The sequence below is a fragment of the Eretmochelys imbricata genome, chromosome 3 (assembly GCF_965152235.1).
Source record: "Eretmochelys imbricata isolate rEreImb1 chromosome 3, rEreImb1.hap1, whole genome shotgun sequence".
NCBI classification, from domain to species: Eukaryota; Metazoa; Chordata; order Testudines; family Cheloniidae; genus Eretmochelys; species Eretmochelys imbricata.
Window position 1 is genome coordinate 166,195,752 of NC_135574.1, and position 16,543 is coordinate 166,212,294.

The 16,543-nt window shown below is 49.2% G+C and overlaps 1 protein-coding gene across 2 annotated transcripts in view; it reads right to left on the minus strand.

The window, feature by feature from the left end:
• VASH2 (vasohibin 2) overlaps nt 1-11,979 on the minus strand; it is a 64,905-nt gene extending 52,926 nt beyond the window's left edge. For both annotated transcript variants that reach the window (XM_077811954.1, XM_077811953.1), the window contains exon 1: nt 11,704-11,979. In XM_077811954.1, coding sequence (XP_077668080.1) covers nt 11,704-11,979 — 276 coding nt within the window. The remainder of the gene's footprint in view (nt 1-11,703) is intronic.
• Nucleotides 11,980-16,543: the final 4,564 nt, after the last annotated feature.

Sequence of the window (16,543 nt, forward strand, 5' to 3'; positions counted from 1 at the left end):
CAAAATATTCCCCTTTACTTCTTGCAACACAACCATTGGGACACTGGGCTGCTGCACACAGACCAGAATGTGCCCAAAATGCAGGAACTGCACAAAGTAAAAATGGTGAAAAATAACATGGATTGTTTCAAATAATTTCAGGTTTAGTCATTTATGCTGTTGTAAACATAAGAGTAAAATCGCCCCTTTCTTTTTACGTTACACAGACACACCCTCATTTTGGGTGGGCTATTCAAAAGCACTCCATGTTAGCTGTACTCTGCTCCCAATGTGAAAACTCCCATTGACTTCCAGAGAAGCCGACTCAGGCCAACGCCAAGCACTCCAACCCTTTATGTTTGTACAGCACCTAACAGAGACCCCGATCCCAATTGGGGCGCTTGGATGCTACCACGCTATGAATAATGAATAATCTCACAGTGTCCCATTAGGAACGACTCGATAGTGAAGTTTTGTATGTATGTGAAGTCAGAGAATGCAGTTTAAAATGATTTTTATCTTTTTTCAAGCATGTGAGGCACATACAGGCCCTCACAGACAGACACTAAATGGCTCAGGAAAGGTCAGATTTGCAGGATTGTTATGCTTGAAACCATTCCACTATCAATTATGTTAAAGCATGAAGGATGGGTCTGCCTGGAACCCAGGAAGGCCAGGCAAGGAACTCCGCTGTGTCTCAGAACCACACAGCAGACAATTTCCCCCCAAGGTAGCAACCAAGGACCTAATCCTGCAAGACACTGAGCACCTTCAACTTTCCCTGACTTCAGTGGTTGCTGAGGAGGTTCAGCATTTCACAGGCGGTGCTCAGCACCCTGTAGGACTGGGCAGCAAGGGGAAAACAGAAGTTTGTTTTCTGCGGAGCTCTCCATGCTCCAGCCCACACTGAATTTCCAAGCACTTACAGCTCAAGCCATGCAATAATACTTTCAAACCCAACTCTCAGTGTGCTCAGACAGACAGGGAACCTACAGGCAGTGCCACGGGGGAGGTGTGTGTGGGGGGGGGAAGGTGGCTGCAGAGGCACTATGCCTATGGGGAATGACTCCAGGGCACTGGGCAGCAAGCGCTTCTTTGCAAATAGCTCCACAGGCACCATCCAGTAAGACCGGCTCCTCACCAAGACACACATCTCTGAGGCTACTAGTGCTGACGGCAGTGCTGGTTGGCCTCCCCCACTTCTGCTCCCAAAGCACAAGCCACCTGTTACAGCTTCCTGAGCCCTCTCAACCTCTTCCTCCCAATGCACCCAGGCTGCTCAGACCTGGATTTGGCCCTTCATGCTGTGACAGAATTCAGTTCACACATTCAAGGGTAACATTTGTTGTTTGTGATACGCCAAGCAAAGCAGGCACCTCGGGCTGAAAGCCTCTTACAATAAAGCCTGGAAGCAAAACAGATTAGTAGAAGTTAAATAGCTTAACTCCAGACAGGCCACTCTTCAACTTTCTTCTCAGCTCTGCAAAACTGCCAGGGAAAGACTGTTAACTAGAGCAAACAAGAGACACATGGATGCCCTGGACAGGTAACACTGAGACAAATATTTCCCATGTAGGTCTGAAAACCAATATAACGCAAGAGAAATCTGTGGGCCAGCCTCTCCAGTCTCTTAGGGCAAACCCTGCTGAGAATTCACCTTCTCCACTACCAGAAGAGTGGTAGAAGCAGCTTTATGAGTCACCCTCCTATTCCAGCAGAAAGAGAAGGAAGGGGCATGTTGGAGGATGGGGCGGGAAAAAGGGGTAGGGTTGCCAGGCGTCCAGTTTTCGACTGGAACGCCCAGTCGAAAAGGGACCCTGGTGGCTCCGGTCAGCACTGCTGACTGGGCCATTAAAAGTCCAGCCAGTGGCACAGCAATGCTAAGGCAAGCTTCTTGCCTGCCCTGGCTCTCTGCCTGCCCTGGCTCCGTGCAGCTTCTGGGAGCAGCCGGCATGTCCCTGTGGCTCCGAGGCACAGGGGCCACCATCGAGACTGTGCGCTGCCCCCACGCCAAGCACCAGCTCCGCAGCTCCCTTTGGCCGGGAACCCTGCGGACAGGGGCAGCACGCAGAGTCCCCCGGCCGCCTCTGTGACTCGGGGCCAGAGGGACATGTTACCACTTCTGAGAGCTTCCTGAGCCCCCTTCTTCACCCCAAACCCTTCATCCTCGGCCCCACCCCAGAGACCACACCCCCACTACCACTGAAGTCAATGGAAACAGCAGGTGCTCAGCCCCTCCCAGGATTAGGCACTTGCTGAGGCTGATATAGTTCCATGTAACAGAGTGCTGAGCTGGCCAATCCAGCACAGAGTCAAGATGCTGATCAGGAAAGACATTGTGCCAGACACATCTAGTTGTTAGAAGGACAAGTTCTCCATGTAGATCAGATTACCTGAATATCTACAGAGGGGTACAGGTAATTGCACTGAAAACCTTGTTAGTTCTAATTCCAGCAGTCGGGGGATAGGGAAAGGAAGTGGTGAATAGGTTCTGTGTTTGACGAAAAGAATGGATCTAAAAGCTAGCCAGCAGATAACACATATTTAAGTAAACTTTTAGTATAAGCATCAAACAGCCAGGAGTTTGCTTAGCAAGTTTAAATGACAGTAGAGAGCTCGAATGCTGAAAATTATCAACACTGCGTGGGCAGGTGTTATTCTATTTGCAATATGCAAGCAATTACAAAAGCCAGTGTCTTAAATAAATACCAGAGGTTAAAACCTAGCTCTGATGAAGTTTTGCTCATGATTTCCATAGAGCAGAAGAGGGAGGAAGGGTGGTCTTGTGGTTGAGGCACTAGCCTAGGCCTTGGGAGACCTGGGTACAGACAAATCACTGGGCCTCTGTTCCCCGTGTGTAAAACAGGACAACAGCACTTCCCTACCTCACAGGGACGTTGTGAGGATAAACACAGTAAAGATTGTGGAGTGCTCAGATACTAAGGCAATTGGGGTGGGGGGGCATATAAGTACCATAGATAGAGCCAGGATGTCACCCCAGGTTAGTACTGTTGCACCATTTACTATTAACATATCTTGACAGAGCTGTCAGACCAAAGGTCCTGTGTCTCCTCAGGAAATTTTAGTTTCAGAAACCCATTAGTCTCTTTCTCCTGTGCTGTCCCCACTGAGAGTCTCTCTTCTCCTTGCCACATGCAGGAAGCAAAGTGACAGGGACCCTACTTTCTGAAGCACCCTTTGCCGCTCTCATTCGAATACCAAGGGAACACGTACCGTTTGGCTTCAGAGGCACTGACTCTCGGTGGACAGCTACTCACTACCCCCTGCAGAACATCACCTATAGGGGAGTGCATCACAAGCAGAAATAGCCTGTGGAAACCTTCCTCCAAATAATAATAATACAGTTCTCTATAGTGTAGTTCACATCATCTGTGTACTTACTCAGAGACAGAGACTTTGAGTTAAATACATAGGGCCAAATTAGTCTTTGGAATAACTCCACGGATCACTACAGTTATGCTAGGGATGAATTTGGTCCATGGAATCCAAGTGAACTTCTGAAAGTTATATCTGAGGACTGTCTTATAAACAAAGAACTCCAAAAGCTAAAAATCTCAATGTGCTTTATTGTTTTATACCTTGAGTAACACTAGCTGGATAAGATCATTATAAATTAACATCTTTTAGCACAGCATTTCTGAGACTGGGGTCCGCAAGGGTACTCCAGGGGATCCGCCGGCCCCGCTGATCAGCTCCTTCCCCTCCCTCCCAGTGCTTCCTGCAAGCTAGGGAACAGCTGTTCAGCGATGTGCAGGAGGAGTTGGGAGGGAGGGGAGGAGTTGATCAGTGGGGCCGGCGGACCCCCTGAAGTACTCTTGGTTCCCTGGCGTGACGGAGGTGTTGGGAGGGAGGGAGAGGAGCAGGGATGGGATGCACTCAGGCAAGGGGGCAGAAAGGGTGGAAGAGGAGGGGCAGGGGTGGAGCGGGGGCAGGAAGAAGTGGGGCAGGGGTGGGGCCTTGGCGGAAGGGGTGGCATGGGGGCAGCGTTTGGGGCTGAGCGGGGCGCTTGGGGGTCCACGAAAATTTTTACATCAAAATGGGGGTCCTCGGGTTGCTAACGTTTGAGAGCCTTTGTTTTAGCACATTTACAACTAGGCTAAGCAACTAGGGGTAAGTTCCATGCCTCCAACTTGCATTTTTCCATTCAATTTACACCTAGAGTTGGCAACTACTCCAGACAGAGGTGCTAAATTCAGTCCTCCCACAATTCTACCTGCTCATTCCATACAAACAATGCATGAAATGCTAATGCAGCAAAGTTTTAGCCTCCCATTTAAAAGAGAAGCGTGGCTCTGTGTCAATACTATGCCATCAAAAACAGAGTACTCCAGTCATAGCCACATGTCCCAACAGATGCAAGACATCTGCAAGAGTTTGTAATGGGATAACTGAACAGCTGAAGGAGCACAGAGTGGAAGGAAACATGAACCCAGCCATTCATAAATTATAAAGTGAGTGACAGATTAACAGAGACATACAACAAAGGGGCAGATTCTGATCTCATACCAATGCTATTCAAGAATAATTCCACTGAAGACAAGGGGGCTACCCCAGTATAAGATATGGGTGAGACCAAAGTCAGGTCCAAAGTCTGTATTAAAGCCCACACAGAGAGGAGGGACTGTCTTGAGGCTAGTACTTTTCACAGGACTGGGTTTCAAGCAATATGGATTCTACTGCCAGCCCCGCCACAGGCTTCCTACATGACCTTGTGCAAGTCACTTAATGCCTCTGCACCTCAGTCTCCCCTATGTAATACTTACTGACCCCAGCGCCTGATTCTGTGCCCTCCCTCCGTAAGTACTCCCATAATTACTCAGCAGAGTGGAGCCATCAGAGCGACTGTAGGTAGGCTTCATTCATTAGCGTTTGCAAGACGCTTTGAGAGCAGAGGCTAGCTGACACTATAGCAAAGGCACTATAGTTGGCACTAGCTAAAGGACCAGAACAATGTACTAGGCGCTGATAATAAACTGAAGATGGGGGCAGGGTGGGAACGGGGATAATCCTGAAGATGCTGGCATTTCCAAACTGGCCACTCCATCGGGTTTGAGAGAGAGATCTTCATTTCCAGAGAATCTGGCGTTGGGAGGTAGAGGGAGAAAAATCAGCCTTGTGTTTCTGTAACTTACATCTGTCCCACTAACAGCAGCCCAACAGACAAACTCAGGAGCTGCTTACTGCTCCACACTAAGAAGTTCTGAGTCTAATGCTAAGATGATTAGTTCAGTCAAATGCAACGGTCTGGAAAGGGAGGAAAAGTCATCGCCCATCACTGGGAATTAAAATGATTCAGAATCCAAACTGAACTCATCAAATTCACGCAAGTAGCTATGTAAATAGAAATCAGGTTCAGCTTTTAGTTACTGAAAATATAAAAGAGACTAAGATTCACTTTTTAGAAGGAAGGTGTAAGCTAGTGGACTCTCTTACCAGCTTGAGAAAGATCAGTGCTACATCAGTGACTACTTCCGGCCCTGGCCTCCGGGCACAAGTTATTGGTTAACCAGATACTTAGGCAAAATATCAAAATAAAGAAGTTCTTCTGCCCTACCCGGGCTACAGTCCCAGGGACTTTTCTCTCACCTCTCTCAGCCAGTGCCCTGACCCAGGGATTTCTATAGGAACCTTTCTATGCACTACAATGCTTTTCTTCCCCAGTCCATTTACCTAGGACCCATCCAAGAGCCAGGGCTCCATTTTCTACTCCTTGTAGTTCACCAGCCCAACTGATCATTTGTGGGCCTCTATAAGGACCAGGTGCGTTCAGGCAATCATTTGTCCCCTGGCATCAACTGGGAGGCAGCTAACTAGTCACAGGTGGGACTGGGCCCATCTCCCCTTAAAGGTGCCTGAAGGTCTCCTGTTGCACCATAGAGGAAGGAGAATGAAGCACTAGGAAATGGTAATTCTCCCATTGATCAGGAAGTAGTAGCCTGACCTTTCAGGAAAAGAACACATGAAACTATCCAGCTGTCTAGTTGACAGGTATCAAGTTTTATCGCTACACTATTACAAGGCTCGTGTGTACATAACATGGAATGGGGATTCAACTCTGAAGATACTGAAATACAGTGAGAAGCAGGAAAGCACCACCAGTGCTACCCAGCGTTCAGCTATATCAGGTGGCCTTCCGCGTGCTGGTATACTTGGAATGTTTCTGCTGCAAGTAGATCGTTCCCCAGTTGCTTCATCAATCACAGACATTCCAAGTGTAAGTCGTATGATGCAGCAAACCCTTTGGGACTGGAAAGCAAGGGGAGAGAATCAAGTCCAGTATGTGCTTTGCTATCTTCAAATTGCAACTAGAGATGCTGGTCAACAGTGAAGTCGTCAAAGGAACTCTGACCTTTCAGTCCTTTCCACTCAAGAGGAAATCTACAGATACAGGAAGGCCTACACACCTTGTCTAGCCCTCTACACTCTGAACGGAAAAAGTGTGCGTGTCTTACAGTCTATATACCACCACCACTATTGCCCACACAAACCAGATTAAAAATAAAGTGTTTCAAGTCAGCTAAAGGGTCCACAACAGAGTCTAAATCTAAAGACTATCACCAGGAAAAGTGTTGCCAGATACACAAAGAGCAGAACCTGCTAGAAAAGACACCAGTACCTGATGTATTAACACAAGATCCCAAATCCAATCTCTTCCTAACACAAATTGCCAACGGCTCAGCTAAAAGATGGCACAAAACATGATGCAAAGAAAAACTCCATGAGCCTGTGAGTAGCACAGTAAAGTGTCAGCAGCCAAGCAGCTATGGTGTTATCATTAGTACCACAGTTTACAAGATTGCACTCCTAAGCAGGAGTAGATCCCATTCCAGGGCAAGACCTGGTCCATGCTATTATATTAACGGGGGAGAGAAAAATCAAAGAAATAAGCAGCAGGAACTACACTAGGAACCCAACTGCCGCTGACTGTGATTGTCAACACATTGTGATTGTCAGCTCCTCCTGCCGTCCCCTCTCAGGCTGCGCTGGAAACACTTTGGCCATTGGTTTAGACAGCTTGATCCATTTCCATGTCATTAATGAAGGCATGACAAGTGCTTCATTCCACCAGGTGCAGATGGACCCTTCATCTAACAGCATCTCATCCTGGCTACTTCCTGTAGGACCCAGGAACTGCCGTAACAGCGTAGACCAATGGCCCACATGCAGTATCATTGACCTCTGCCCAGGACATACCTAACACTTCAGAGGAAGCATGACACGCTGAAGTCAAACCTTCCCACTTCACGTGGATCTTAACTGTCATTTGAGAAACACCTCCCCAGGGAAGGGACGCTCAGGTGACAGTCACTTATCTTTCCAACTTCCATATGAGTTACTTTGCTAGGCCCAACGCCACACGCCCTTGCAGTAAAGCCCTCCCAGGAGTAGGGAAGAGAATTCAAGAACTCCACTTGATTCAGCCAGTTCATCTTGTAGGATTTCTGCTCCATGCTCCTACCGGGGCAGGGCTTTACAGCCTTAAAGAGAGCAGAGTGTGGGCCTTCAAACTCCAAGAGAACCTGAGGCTCCATGGGGAAGGGATGTTCCAGATGAGTGGATTCTTTGGGATGGGCTGCTATGGGTTCTCCACGCTGCACCTGAGCTCTACGGCCTCCAAGCAGGGGAGGTGATGTGGTGATCAGGACTGCTGACTTTCTGGAGGAAATAACTCTGGTGTTTGAGCCCGAGGGGAAGAATCCTGGGGAGTGACTGCTCCTGGTTGCCACATGCAGTGCCACAGCGGTGCGGTGTTCAGACAGAGGGACTCCTGCAAGCTCAAGGAAAGGGGAAAAAAGCTGGAAACTTAAGCCAAGATCCACAGAGGAACTTAAATCCAGATTTAGGCATCACTGCAATCCACAAAAACCCCACTCAGCGGCTGCCGAACCCTGTAGGTGCCTAAACTCACACAGCACCCTACATTTTTGTTACAGAAGTTCCCTGAGCACCTATATTTCTGCATCTGGGCATGTGCACTTCTGCCTTGCTTTAAGCAGGAAGGCCTACACACCGTGTCTAGCCCTCTACATTCTGAACGGAAAAAGTGTGCGTGTCTTACAGTCTATAGACCACTACCACTTTTGCCCACACAAACCAGATTAAAAATAAAGTGTTTCAAGTCATCAAGTCTTACTTACATCGAAGTCCCAGAGCGATCCACAAACTGGGGGAAGATAGGCACTCCTCCTCTTATTTTGCCTGTGGGGCCCAATCCAGTAGGCATACTGAGTACACCTAACTCCATACAAAATGCCTGGGGACAGGAAGAGGCAGCCTCCCTTTAGCCCAAAGGTTAGGTAACATCTCTGGGATAGGGGAGACCCTGGTTCAATTCCCTCTTTGTCTGATAAGGCATTTGAATAGCAATCCCAGACCTCTCAAGTGAGTGCCCTAACCACTCAGCTAAGGAGTGAGAATCCCTATCTCTGGCCTAACTAATTATTCAACTTCTACGGAAGAGACAGAGAGAGAGTCCCACATCACAATATCCCACAGTCCAATGATTGATGCCCCCTCCTGAGAGGCGGGGAGCCCTTGTCCAAATCCCTTCTTATCAAGTAGAAGGCAGAATTGAACGGGGGTCTCCCACATCCTGGGGGAATACCCTAACTACTGGGCTAAAAGTTATAGAAGAGGTCATGGTCATCCTCCTGCTCCTCCCCATCCCAATGGTCCATTGTGTGGCACTAGGCAAGTGCCTAACTCATTCTTGTAAGAAACGGCTTAGGCACCTAAGCCACCTGACTCCGGGAGAGGAGTTCCCAGTTGTGAATCACAAGCAGAGATGGGCACCTCCCTGCAGCCCAGACTTACGTGCTGAACTCTGTCAGAAGGGTGGAGCTTAGCCCTCCCCACTTCTTGGCATCTCTCATTGGCTAGCTCAGGCATCTCCCCACCTAGCATATTGGCTTTTACATGAAGCCTAGGCACCGAACTCAGGCTTTGTGGATCCCAAAGTTGTTTGAGTGATTTTCTCGGTGCCTAAAAGTTAGGCATTGCAGTGCCTAAGTCCCTTATGGATCTGGGCCTTTTCTCTTCTTCTCCTTCCATGAATTTGCCCACCTCTGTGTCACAGAGCAGAGAGAAGCACAGGGCTCCTAGTTACTAACCTAGGCAAAGAACAGGGATATAACTAGCCATCTGAAGTTCATACACATACTACATTTATCAAACCATTCCCCCCTGCCCATCCCAATCTTCTTTCCCAGGAGTAAAAACTCCTGATCTGCACTAGTGTAGATCTCACCACTAGAGAATCAAAGCCATAATCTCTGAGGGTAGACAGATAGTTAAATACAGTATGATTACTAATGCAGTAGCAGAGAGACAACCAGAGTGTGAAGAGCAAAACAAACCTGCTAGTCTCAGTAGGAAATGTTGCCAGCAGAAACGTTAAACTGTTCACCATGGCTTACATGCCCTATGTCCACCTACCCCCAGCTCAGTCGTTCATTAAACTAATATGCTAATGCAAAGCTACATGCAAACTATCTATTCCTCACCAAGGGTTTTTCAGTCTTGCATTCATAAATCAGTAGAGATATAAGGGGCGGGGGGGGAAGAGATGGGCTCCAGCTGTGAAGTCCAGTCCCCGACCTAAACTTTGCCAAAGTCTCATAAACACACATTCTAGGTGAAATCCTGGCCCCACTGAAGTCTGTGGGAAATTTGCTATTGAACGCAATGGGGCCAGGATTTCACCCTCTTTATTAAGAGAATGTCAAGCTTGTGCAATTATTATTATTCCTGTTTATTACTATAGTGCTTAGGCACCAACCAAGAATGGGGCCCCACAGTACAAGGCACTGCACAGAGTACGTGGCAGCCCCTGCCCTAATGAGCTTACATTCTAAACAGAGAAGACAGACACAGGGTAAAAGACAGGGATAGAGCATAAATAAAGAACTCAAAGGCCAGGAAAGTCCACAGCACGGTTGTAAAGTCAAGGTTTAAGATTGCTTTGGCTGAGGCAGGACCCCTTAAGAGCTCTTCCTCATTCAATCTGGAACATGGTCACTATGCAGCTGAGTGAATGGTACATTTGTGCACAGCGCAGCTGCAGTTCCATCTGAACGTTGCTTTTCAAGTGTTAGGGGTGTTCCGAGTGCACTGTCCATGCGCGAAGGGCGGTTTTCATGCTCTCCTAACTGCCAAATCAAAACGAATATTCACCGGAACACTCCAGGGCACTTCTCAGTGAGGGTTGTTAACCTGCTAATTTTCAAATTAGGTTTGGTCTAGACCGCTAAAAAAAAAAAAGTGTGTTTTTACCATGGATTAACTAGAGTGCACTAGCTAAAACCCTAGTGGAGACAAGGCATTTTAGTTTTACTGCAAGGTCAACCACAGGTGGAGGGTATAGCACCAACCTTGCCTACCAGCTACCTCACGGTAAACTCTATAGTGCAACTCAGCCCGGATGTGAGGACCTAAACAGAGGTCCACGTCTAAATCTTGCAGATTCTTTCAGCAGAACATCAGCAAAATAAGACCTTTCTTGTCTTTTCACACAGCAAAACTCTCATCCAAGCTCTTGTTATCTCGTATCTTGATTACTACACCATCCTTTTCCCTGGCCTCCACAAATGTCCCACTCAGATCCATTCAGAGCATTGCTGCAAAGATCATTTCTCTAGCCTATCGCTTTGGTCACATTACCCATCTGTTGGCATCCCTCCATTTGCTCCCTCTTGTCTATCACATCAAATATAAGCGATTTGTCTTCCCTTTCAAAATCTTTCACGACCTAGCCCCACCCTACCTATTATCTGTCATTCAGAACTGTAAGGTCTCCTCCCACTTCCACCCGGGCCCATGAGGCCAGTCACCATTGCCCTCTTGTTAAATTTTCAAATAAACACCTTTGTGCTTTCTCCCATTTCCACCCAGGTATACCGTCAGGCCCACAGGCTTCAGAAGCTGGTGTTCTTTCCAGCAGAGTTTTCACCAAGTTAACCCTTAGAGGGTCCCATTTAAACCCCACACTTGGGAGGCGTTCCCTGTACACATCTGCAAAGCCACCTCATTATCCACCTTCAAATCCTTCCTCAAAGCTCGCCTTTGCTGTGATGCCTACCAAAAAAACTTGACAAGTTAGGCTGCTGATGTGCAGAGACCACAGCCTATCATACTGACCAACATCATCTGTTTCCTTGGATACAGACAAACTGATGGGGAAGTATATCTGTTGTCTTTTTTCTTACAAACTAAGTATTAACTCTTTGGGGAAGGGACCATCTTTTTGATCTGTTTATGTACCCCACCTGGAAGAATGGGGTCCATGCCTGGGGCTCCTAGGTGCTGAAGCAATAAAAATAATAGAATATGGTGCTTTATCTCTATTAGGATTTTATACTGAGATAACTAACATGCAATAGTTATCTCACTGTTAAAAACAAGAAAAACTTTGCGGCATTGAAGACTTGCATTGCCAGTGCAGCGTTAGAGCTGTCAACAAATAGTTGCAAACATATACATATATTGGCAGAAATCAAGCCTAGAAACCCATAGGTGATGTTTTCAAGAAATTATTCATGATGCAAAACAGGTGCTGAGAATGGAAACACTTAGGCATCTTTAACTATAGCTTAAGTGCAAATAACAGCTATAACGTACACATACACTTCATGAGACAGAGGAAAGCAACTGCTGTACTAAGTTTCTTGAGATCTCAGGGTTCTGCCAAGGCCTAGAACCACTTACTTTAGCCAGGTATGCAGCATTCCTTATTGTCTCCACCATCTCTCTGCCTGCAGGGTGCACCTTTGCCACATGCACCCACATCCTCTCCCAGGTCTGCCCGTCGATTGGGAAGCCACTTTTATTGACGAGGAAAAGCACCCCTCCATCTTTGTCTTCTTCTTCTGAGCCCCCGTTGTTGGCTGTGCTGACAGGCCGTGCATGAGTGCTCCTTGACCGGCCCCCTTTGGCTCCCTTGGGATGGGGGCAGTGGTGGGCATTGGAAGTAGAGCCTGTCATGATGGGTTTGAATTGCGAGAGTAGTCCAAGTAGGACGTATGTATACAGTTCAATGCCACAACAAGGAAGCCTTATCCATCTCTCACTTGCTGCCACAGCAACTAGGCAGAGTGGTTATTAGCTAAAATTAGCCAGCGTGAGTGCTGCTGGGTTTGTTCTCTTGTGGGCTGAATCTAAAACCAGCAGAGGGTGAGAAAGAGGGGGAAAGAGAAAGCATGTTAGCAGAAGAAGAGGAGCAGAGTTTATGCAAAGCATTCAGCTCACTGCATCACCTAAGGCTGGCACACGAGAGGATAACAACATGGCTAGATCCCTTTCCGTATCAACTAAGACTGACAGACAAAAGGAAAATAGCAATCTGGAGAGACACCTCTCTGTAAAACTCCTGCAGGCGTCACACAAGGGTGACAATAGCAATCTACCTAGATCCCTCTCCCCATATTACCCCTGGGGTTCCCAAAGTGACCTGGACCTGGCTAGATCCCTCGGCATATCGCGCCTAGGGCTGTCACTCTGGCTAGATCCCTGTCTGCATCACCCGGTTCAATCTCAGACAATGCCGGAGTCCAAAATGCAAACGCAACAGAATCCCCCTCGAACTGAAGCCCAGAGACCCCGCACTCCACACTCACCCTCTCCTCTTTCCTCGGAGGTGGGTGATTCTGTGCCAGCCGCCAGCAGCAGAGACCCAGACTGCAGCACGACCAGTCTTATATCAGGCTCAGCTCCAGACGGGTCCGCTCGCAAGCGATCCCCAGCAGCAGAGGGCTGGGCTGGGCAGGGAGCGGGTGGCTGCCTGGCTGCTTCCCCCGCTGCTGCTGCTGCCGGCCGCTCTTTAACAGACATTCCACCCCTGCCCTGAGTCCGCCCCCCGCCCCCTCACCTGGTCGCCGCGGGATTCATTGCGCCACGGACCCTCCGGGAGGCTGGGGCTGCTGCGGCTGCCTCTTTCGCCTTAGCCCATGGTCCATGATTGTTACTCTCTGACACGTAACCATGTTACCCGGCAGCCGCCGACGTTCCGAGCGCCCCTATTGGCTGCCGCAACAAAGAGGGGCGGCCCCGGGAGCTGGAAAGCCAGGCTGGGAAGCTTTGCCGGGTTCTGCTTGGCGGTGATCCTGCCAGGGGGCGGGGCCAGCGGGAGAAATCTGAGCACTCAGAGCTGGAGCTGAGCTGCCCTCGGTGCCTGGAGCTGCCAGTGGTTCAGTGCGTTTAAATCATAAATCGGGGTGTTACATGTTAGACATTTGTACGTAGATGAAGATTAATTCTCTAGCACAGTATTCTGTGTCGGAACATTTATTTAACATACTGTGCTAATTATTCTAAATGGGGGTAGATTATTGCTTTCTCTGGTACTCACAGGCTGCAAGACACTTCACAGCGACAATCCCTGTCCCAAACAGTTGACAATCTAAAACCTCAGTCCTGTAATCAGATCCACACGGGGTGACATTTGTATCTGTACAGATCCAGTCACAGAACCATGGTCTAAAGCAGGGGCTCTCAAACTTCATTACACTTTGAATCCGTTCTGACAGCAAAAATTACTACGTGACCCCTGGAGGGGGTCCGAAGCCTGAGGCCCCCCAAGCCCCACTGCTCCGGGTGCGGGTGAGGGTGCAAAGCCAAAGCCTTGGACAAAAATCAAAGCCCAAGGGCTTCAGCCCCAGACAGGGGAGCTGCAACGTGAGCCCGACTGCCCAGGGCTGAAGCCCTCAGGCTTTGGCTTCAGCCTCAGGCAGTGGGGCTTCGGCTTTGGCCCCAGGTGCTGCGGCTTGGACTTTAGCTTTGGCCCCGGGCCGCAGCAAGCCTAAACCAGCCCTGGCAACCCCATTAAAATGGGGTTGCAACCCACTCTGGGGTCCTGACCCACAGTTTGAGAACCGCTGAAAGTGCCACCCTGCCCACCACTTTTACCCTCTCTCCCGTACCTCAGTGTGTTGTAACCAGCGACACTAACATTCCAGTCATACGCATCGTCCCATCAGGTTTCCCCATTTCCCCTCCCCAGGGAGAACTTCCAACTCCTCTTCCTTATTGCCCAGATTCCAGTGCCAAGAGCAGTATTGCTTCCCTTCAAGAGTGATACCTTGCAGAGCACCTACACCGCACCACAGTATTCCCCTGAGTCCACACTTGTGTTACTGCAGGATGGGTTATCTGTAAGCCAGGGAGAGACTCCACCTCACTGGTCCCTTTCTTCCCTCCTTTGGAAGGTGCCGGGGGAGAAAGAGAACATGTCCCCAGGGCTGAGGCAGCATGGGATTGCTGGAGTTGCAGAATGGGATTGCTGGCGTTGCAGCATGCTCTCCAGGAGCCCTCAAGCCTTCCCTATCAGCGCTGCAGCATGAGAACAGCAGAGCCTGGATTGGAGCAAGGGAAAGGCCTGTTTTCCACAGAATCCTTCCCTCAGGCCTGGAGCTTTTAGAGCAGAAATCCCTGGGGGCGTTAATGTTGCTCTAAAAAGAGCTGTACAGCTTCTTGACAACACCACGCAAAGTGATCTGTTTGTAGAGATGCATAAAGCCCTGCACTGATTTCTCTGAGAGGATTCCCCCGAGCTGTTGGGGGAGGCAGGACCTTATTCCTTACCTCTCGTGACAGGGCTGTGAGAGAGCTTGTAGAGAGCCAGAGCTTTCTAGAGGGTTAATTCAGAAATTCCCTATGGAACCTAGGGGCTGCAGCCTACGCCAGGAAGGAGCCAGGTGGCTGTTGGAGCGACTCGAGGAGGAATGCCATGGGCTGGCTCTCTGATCACCTCTTCACTCTGCTTCTTCCCACACCCACCTTTGGGGTAAGTCCATCACCTCCTCCTTAGTGCGTGTGGGCTGGAAACCAGATACGGCCGTAGAGAGGTTGCCCACTCAGCCCATGAACAGGAGGATCCATTGCAGCTCAAGTCCTCCTGCTTGTCACAGCCCAGAGAAATGCATGACACTGAGCCTGGACTCTGTGACTGCATTAGTCACCAACAGGGGAGTGTGGCAGGAGAGGACACATAACATATCTACAAATAACTTTTTCTGGACTGCTGAGGTGGGGGGAGAGAGGCCAGATTCCATCTGGCTCCTTAGGACTCTGAGGAAGCTCTGGGATCTGGAGAGAGGTCTCTGGAGGCTTGGGATGAGCAGGTTTGGAGACATGTGGCTGCTACCTAGTCCAAAGTAACCTGCTGTGCTCCCCCACAAGAGCCATATTAACAGGCACCACTGCAAGTGACCCCCATGTCTCTCTATTTCCTTGGCCACATGTATCGTGTCCTTTTTCTACTCCAGAAAAAGAGGACAAGAGTTCACTACAGCTACCACCTCAGGGATTGGTTGGGTTGAGATCAGCTGGTAGAAGTATGCAATATCGACAGAATCTGGGACTTCAAGCCCCTAGACTGACCTCTTACCTTTATGGACCTGCCCTTTCATCATACACAGCTGTTTTAAAGTTTAGCGTGATAGTAAAGAGACCCATTTTTAACCCTTTACCACACAAGACAAAGCCCGCAGTATTCATCATTAACTATTTGTTTCTACTCTCCTGGCTCCCAAACTGCTTTTCCTCCCTACTGCCACCAGCCACCTTCGAGTTCTCCCTCTTCTCTCCCCAGCTCTGCTCACTTGATTGCAGCATCTCAGCGGATGGTCCAGTTTTGCTCTTTCACTTCCATTCTTCTTCACTTCTGTGGATGGCTGCATTTGCCATTGAGCAGCCTGATGGAAATACCTGAGCCCTCTGTCTAGGCACACAGGCACAGCAGCTAAAGCCAAAGACCGCCCCCCCTGAGAGCAGGGGGAGATTAGTTTGGAGTGTCAGGAGTGGAGGCTTGGCCCATGGGGACCCCAGGAACTGCAGCTGCTGCCACCTACATGGTGAATCCTCCAACCCATTGCCAAACGGCTCTTCCATGTTCTGCAAACTGGCCCCACTGGCTGACTATCTAGGAGAACAGACACCCTTTGTTAGAGCAGGAGAGTGTCTTCAATGCAGCTCTCTTTCCACACCTCCCAGAAGGCCATACGGAAACACCTGTGAGTTTCTAGGAGTCTCTCAAGGAGTTCCCTGCTCAGTCACTTGGCACCCACTAGCAATGGTCTCTGACAGTGACACTGCAAAGGGGAGCTCAGCAGATGGTCCCTTCTATGGCTTCCTGAGTGGGAGGGAGGTTGGTCTTGTCATTTAAGGCCTAGCTGTCAGAGTCAGGGCTCCTGGATTCTCTGGCTTTGGAAGTGGGTGGAGTCTAGTTGTTGGAGCGGGACTGGTATCAGTACCATGCTTCCTTCCTGCCTCTCTCAATGATGTTGTGTGAGACCTTGCAGCCAGTTGCTTTCCATCCCTGTGCGTCAGCTAACAGAGATAATACTGACCCTCCACCAGAGGGGGCTGGCAGGGGTCACTACCGTAATGACTCAAGTTGGAGTGAATTGTGCTCTTGGCAGCGAAGGGCCCAGATTCAGACCCCATGGATACCCAACGTGTCTATAGGTGGCCATGGTTTGACTCACCTAGCATTACAGGCTGTTTAGCCCGGTCCTGGCCATGTCTGGTGCATCTGCTCCTGGCCCTCTCT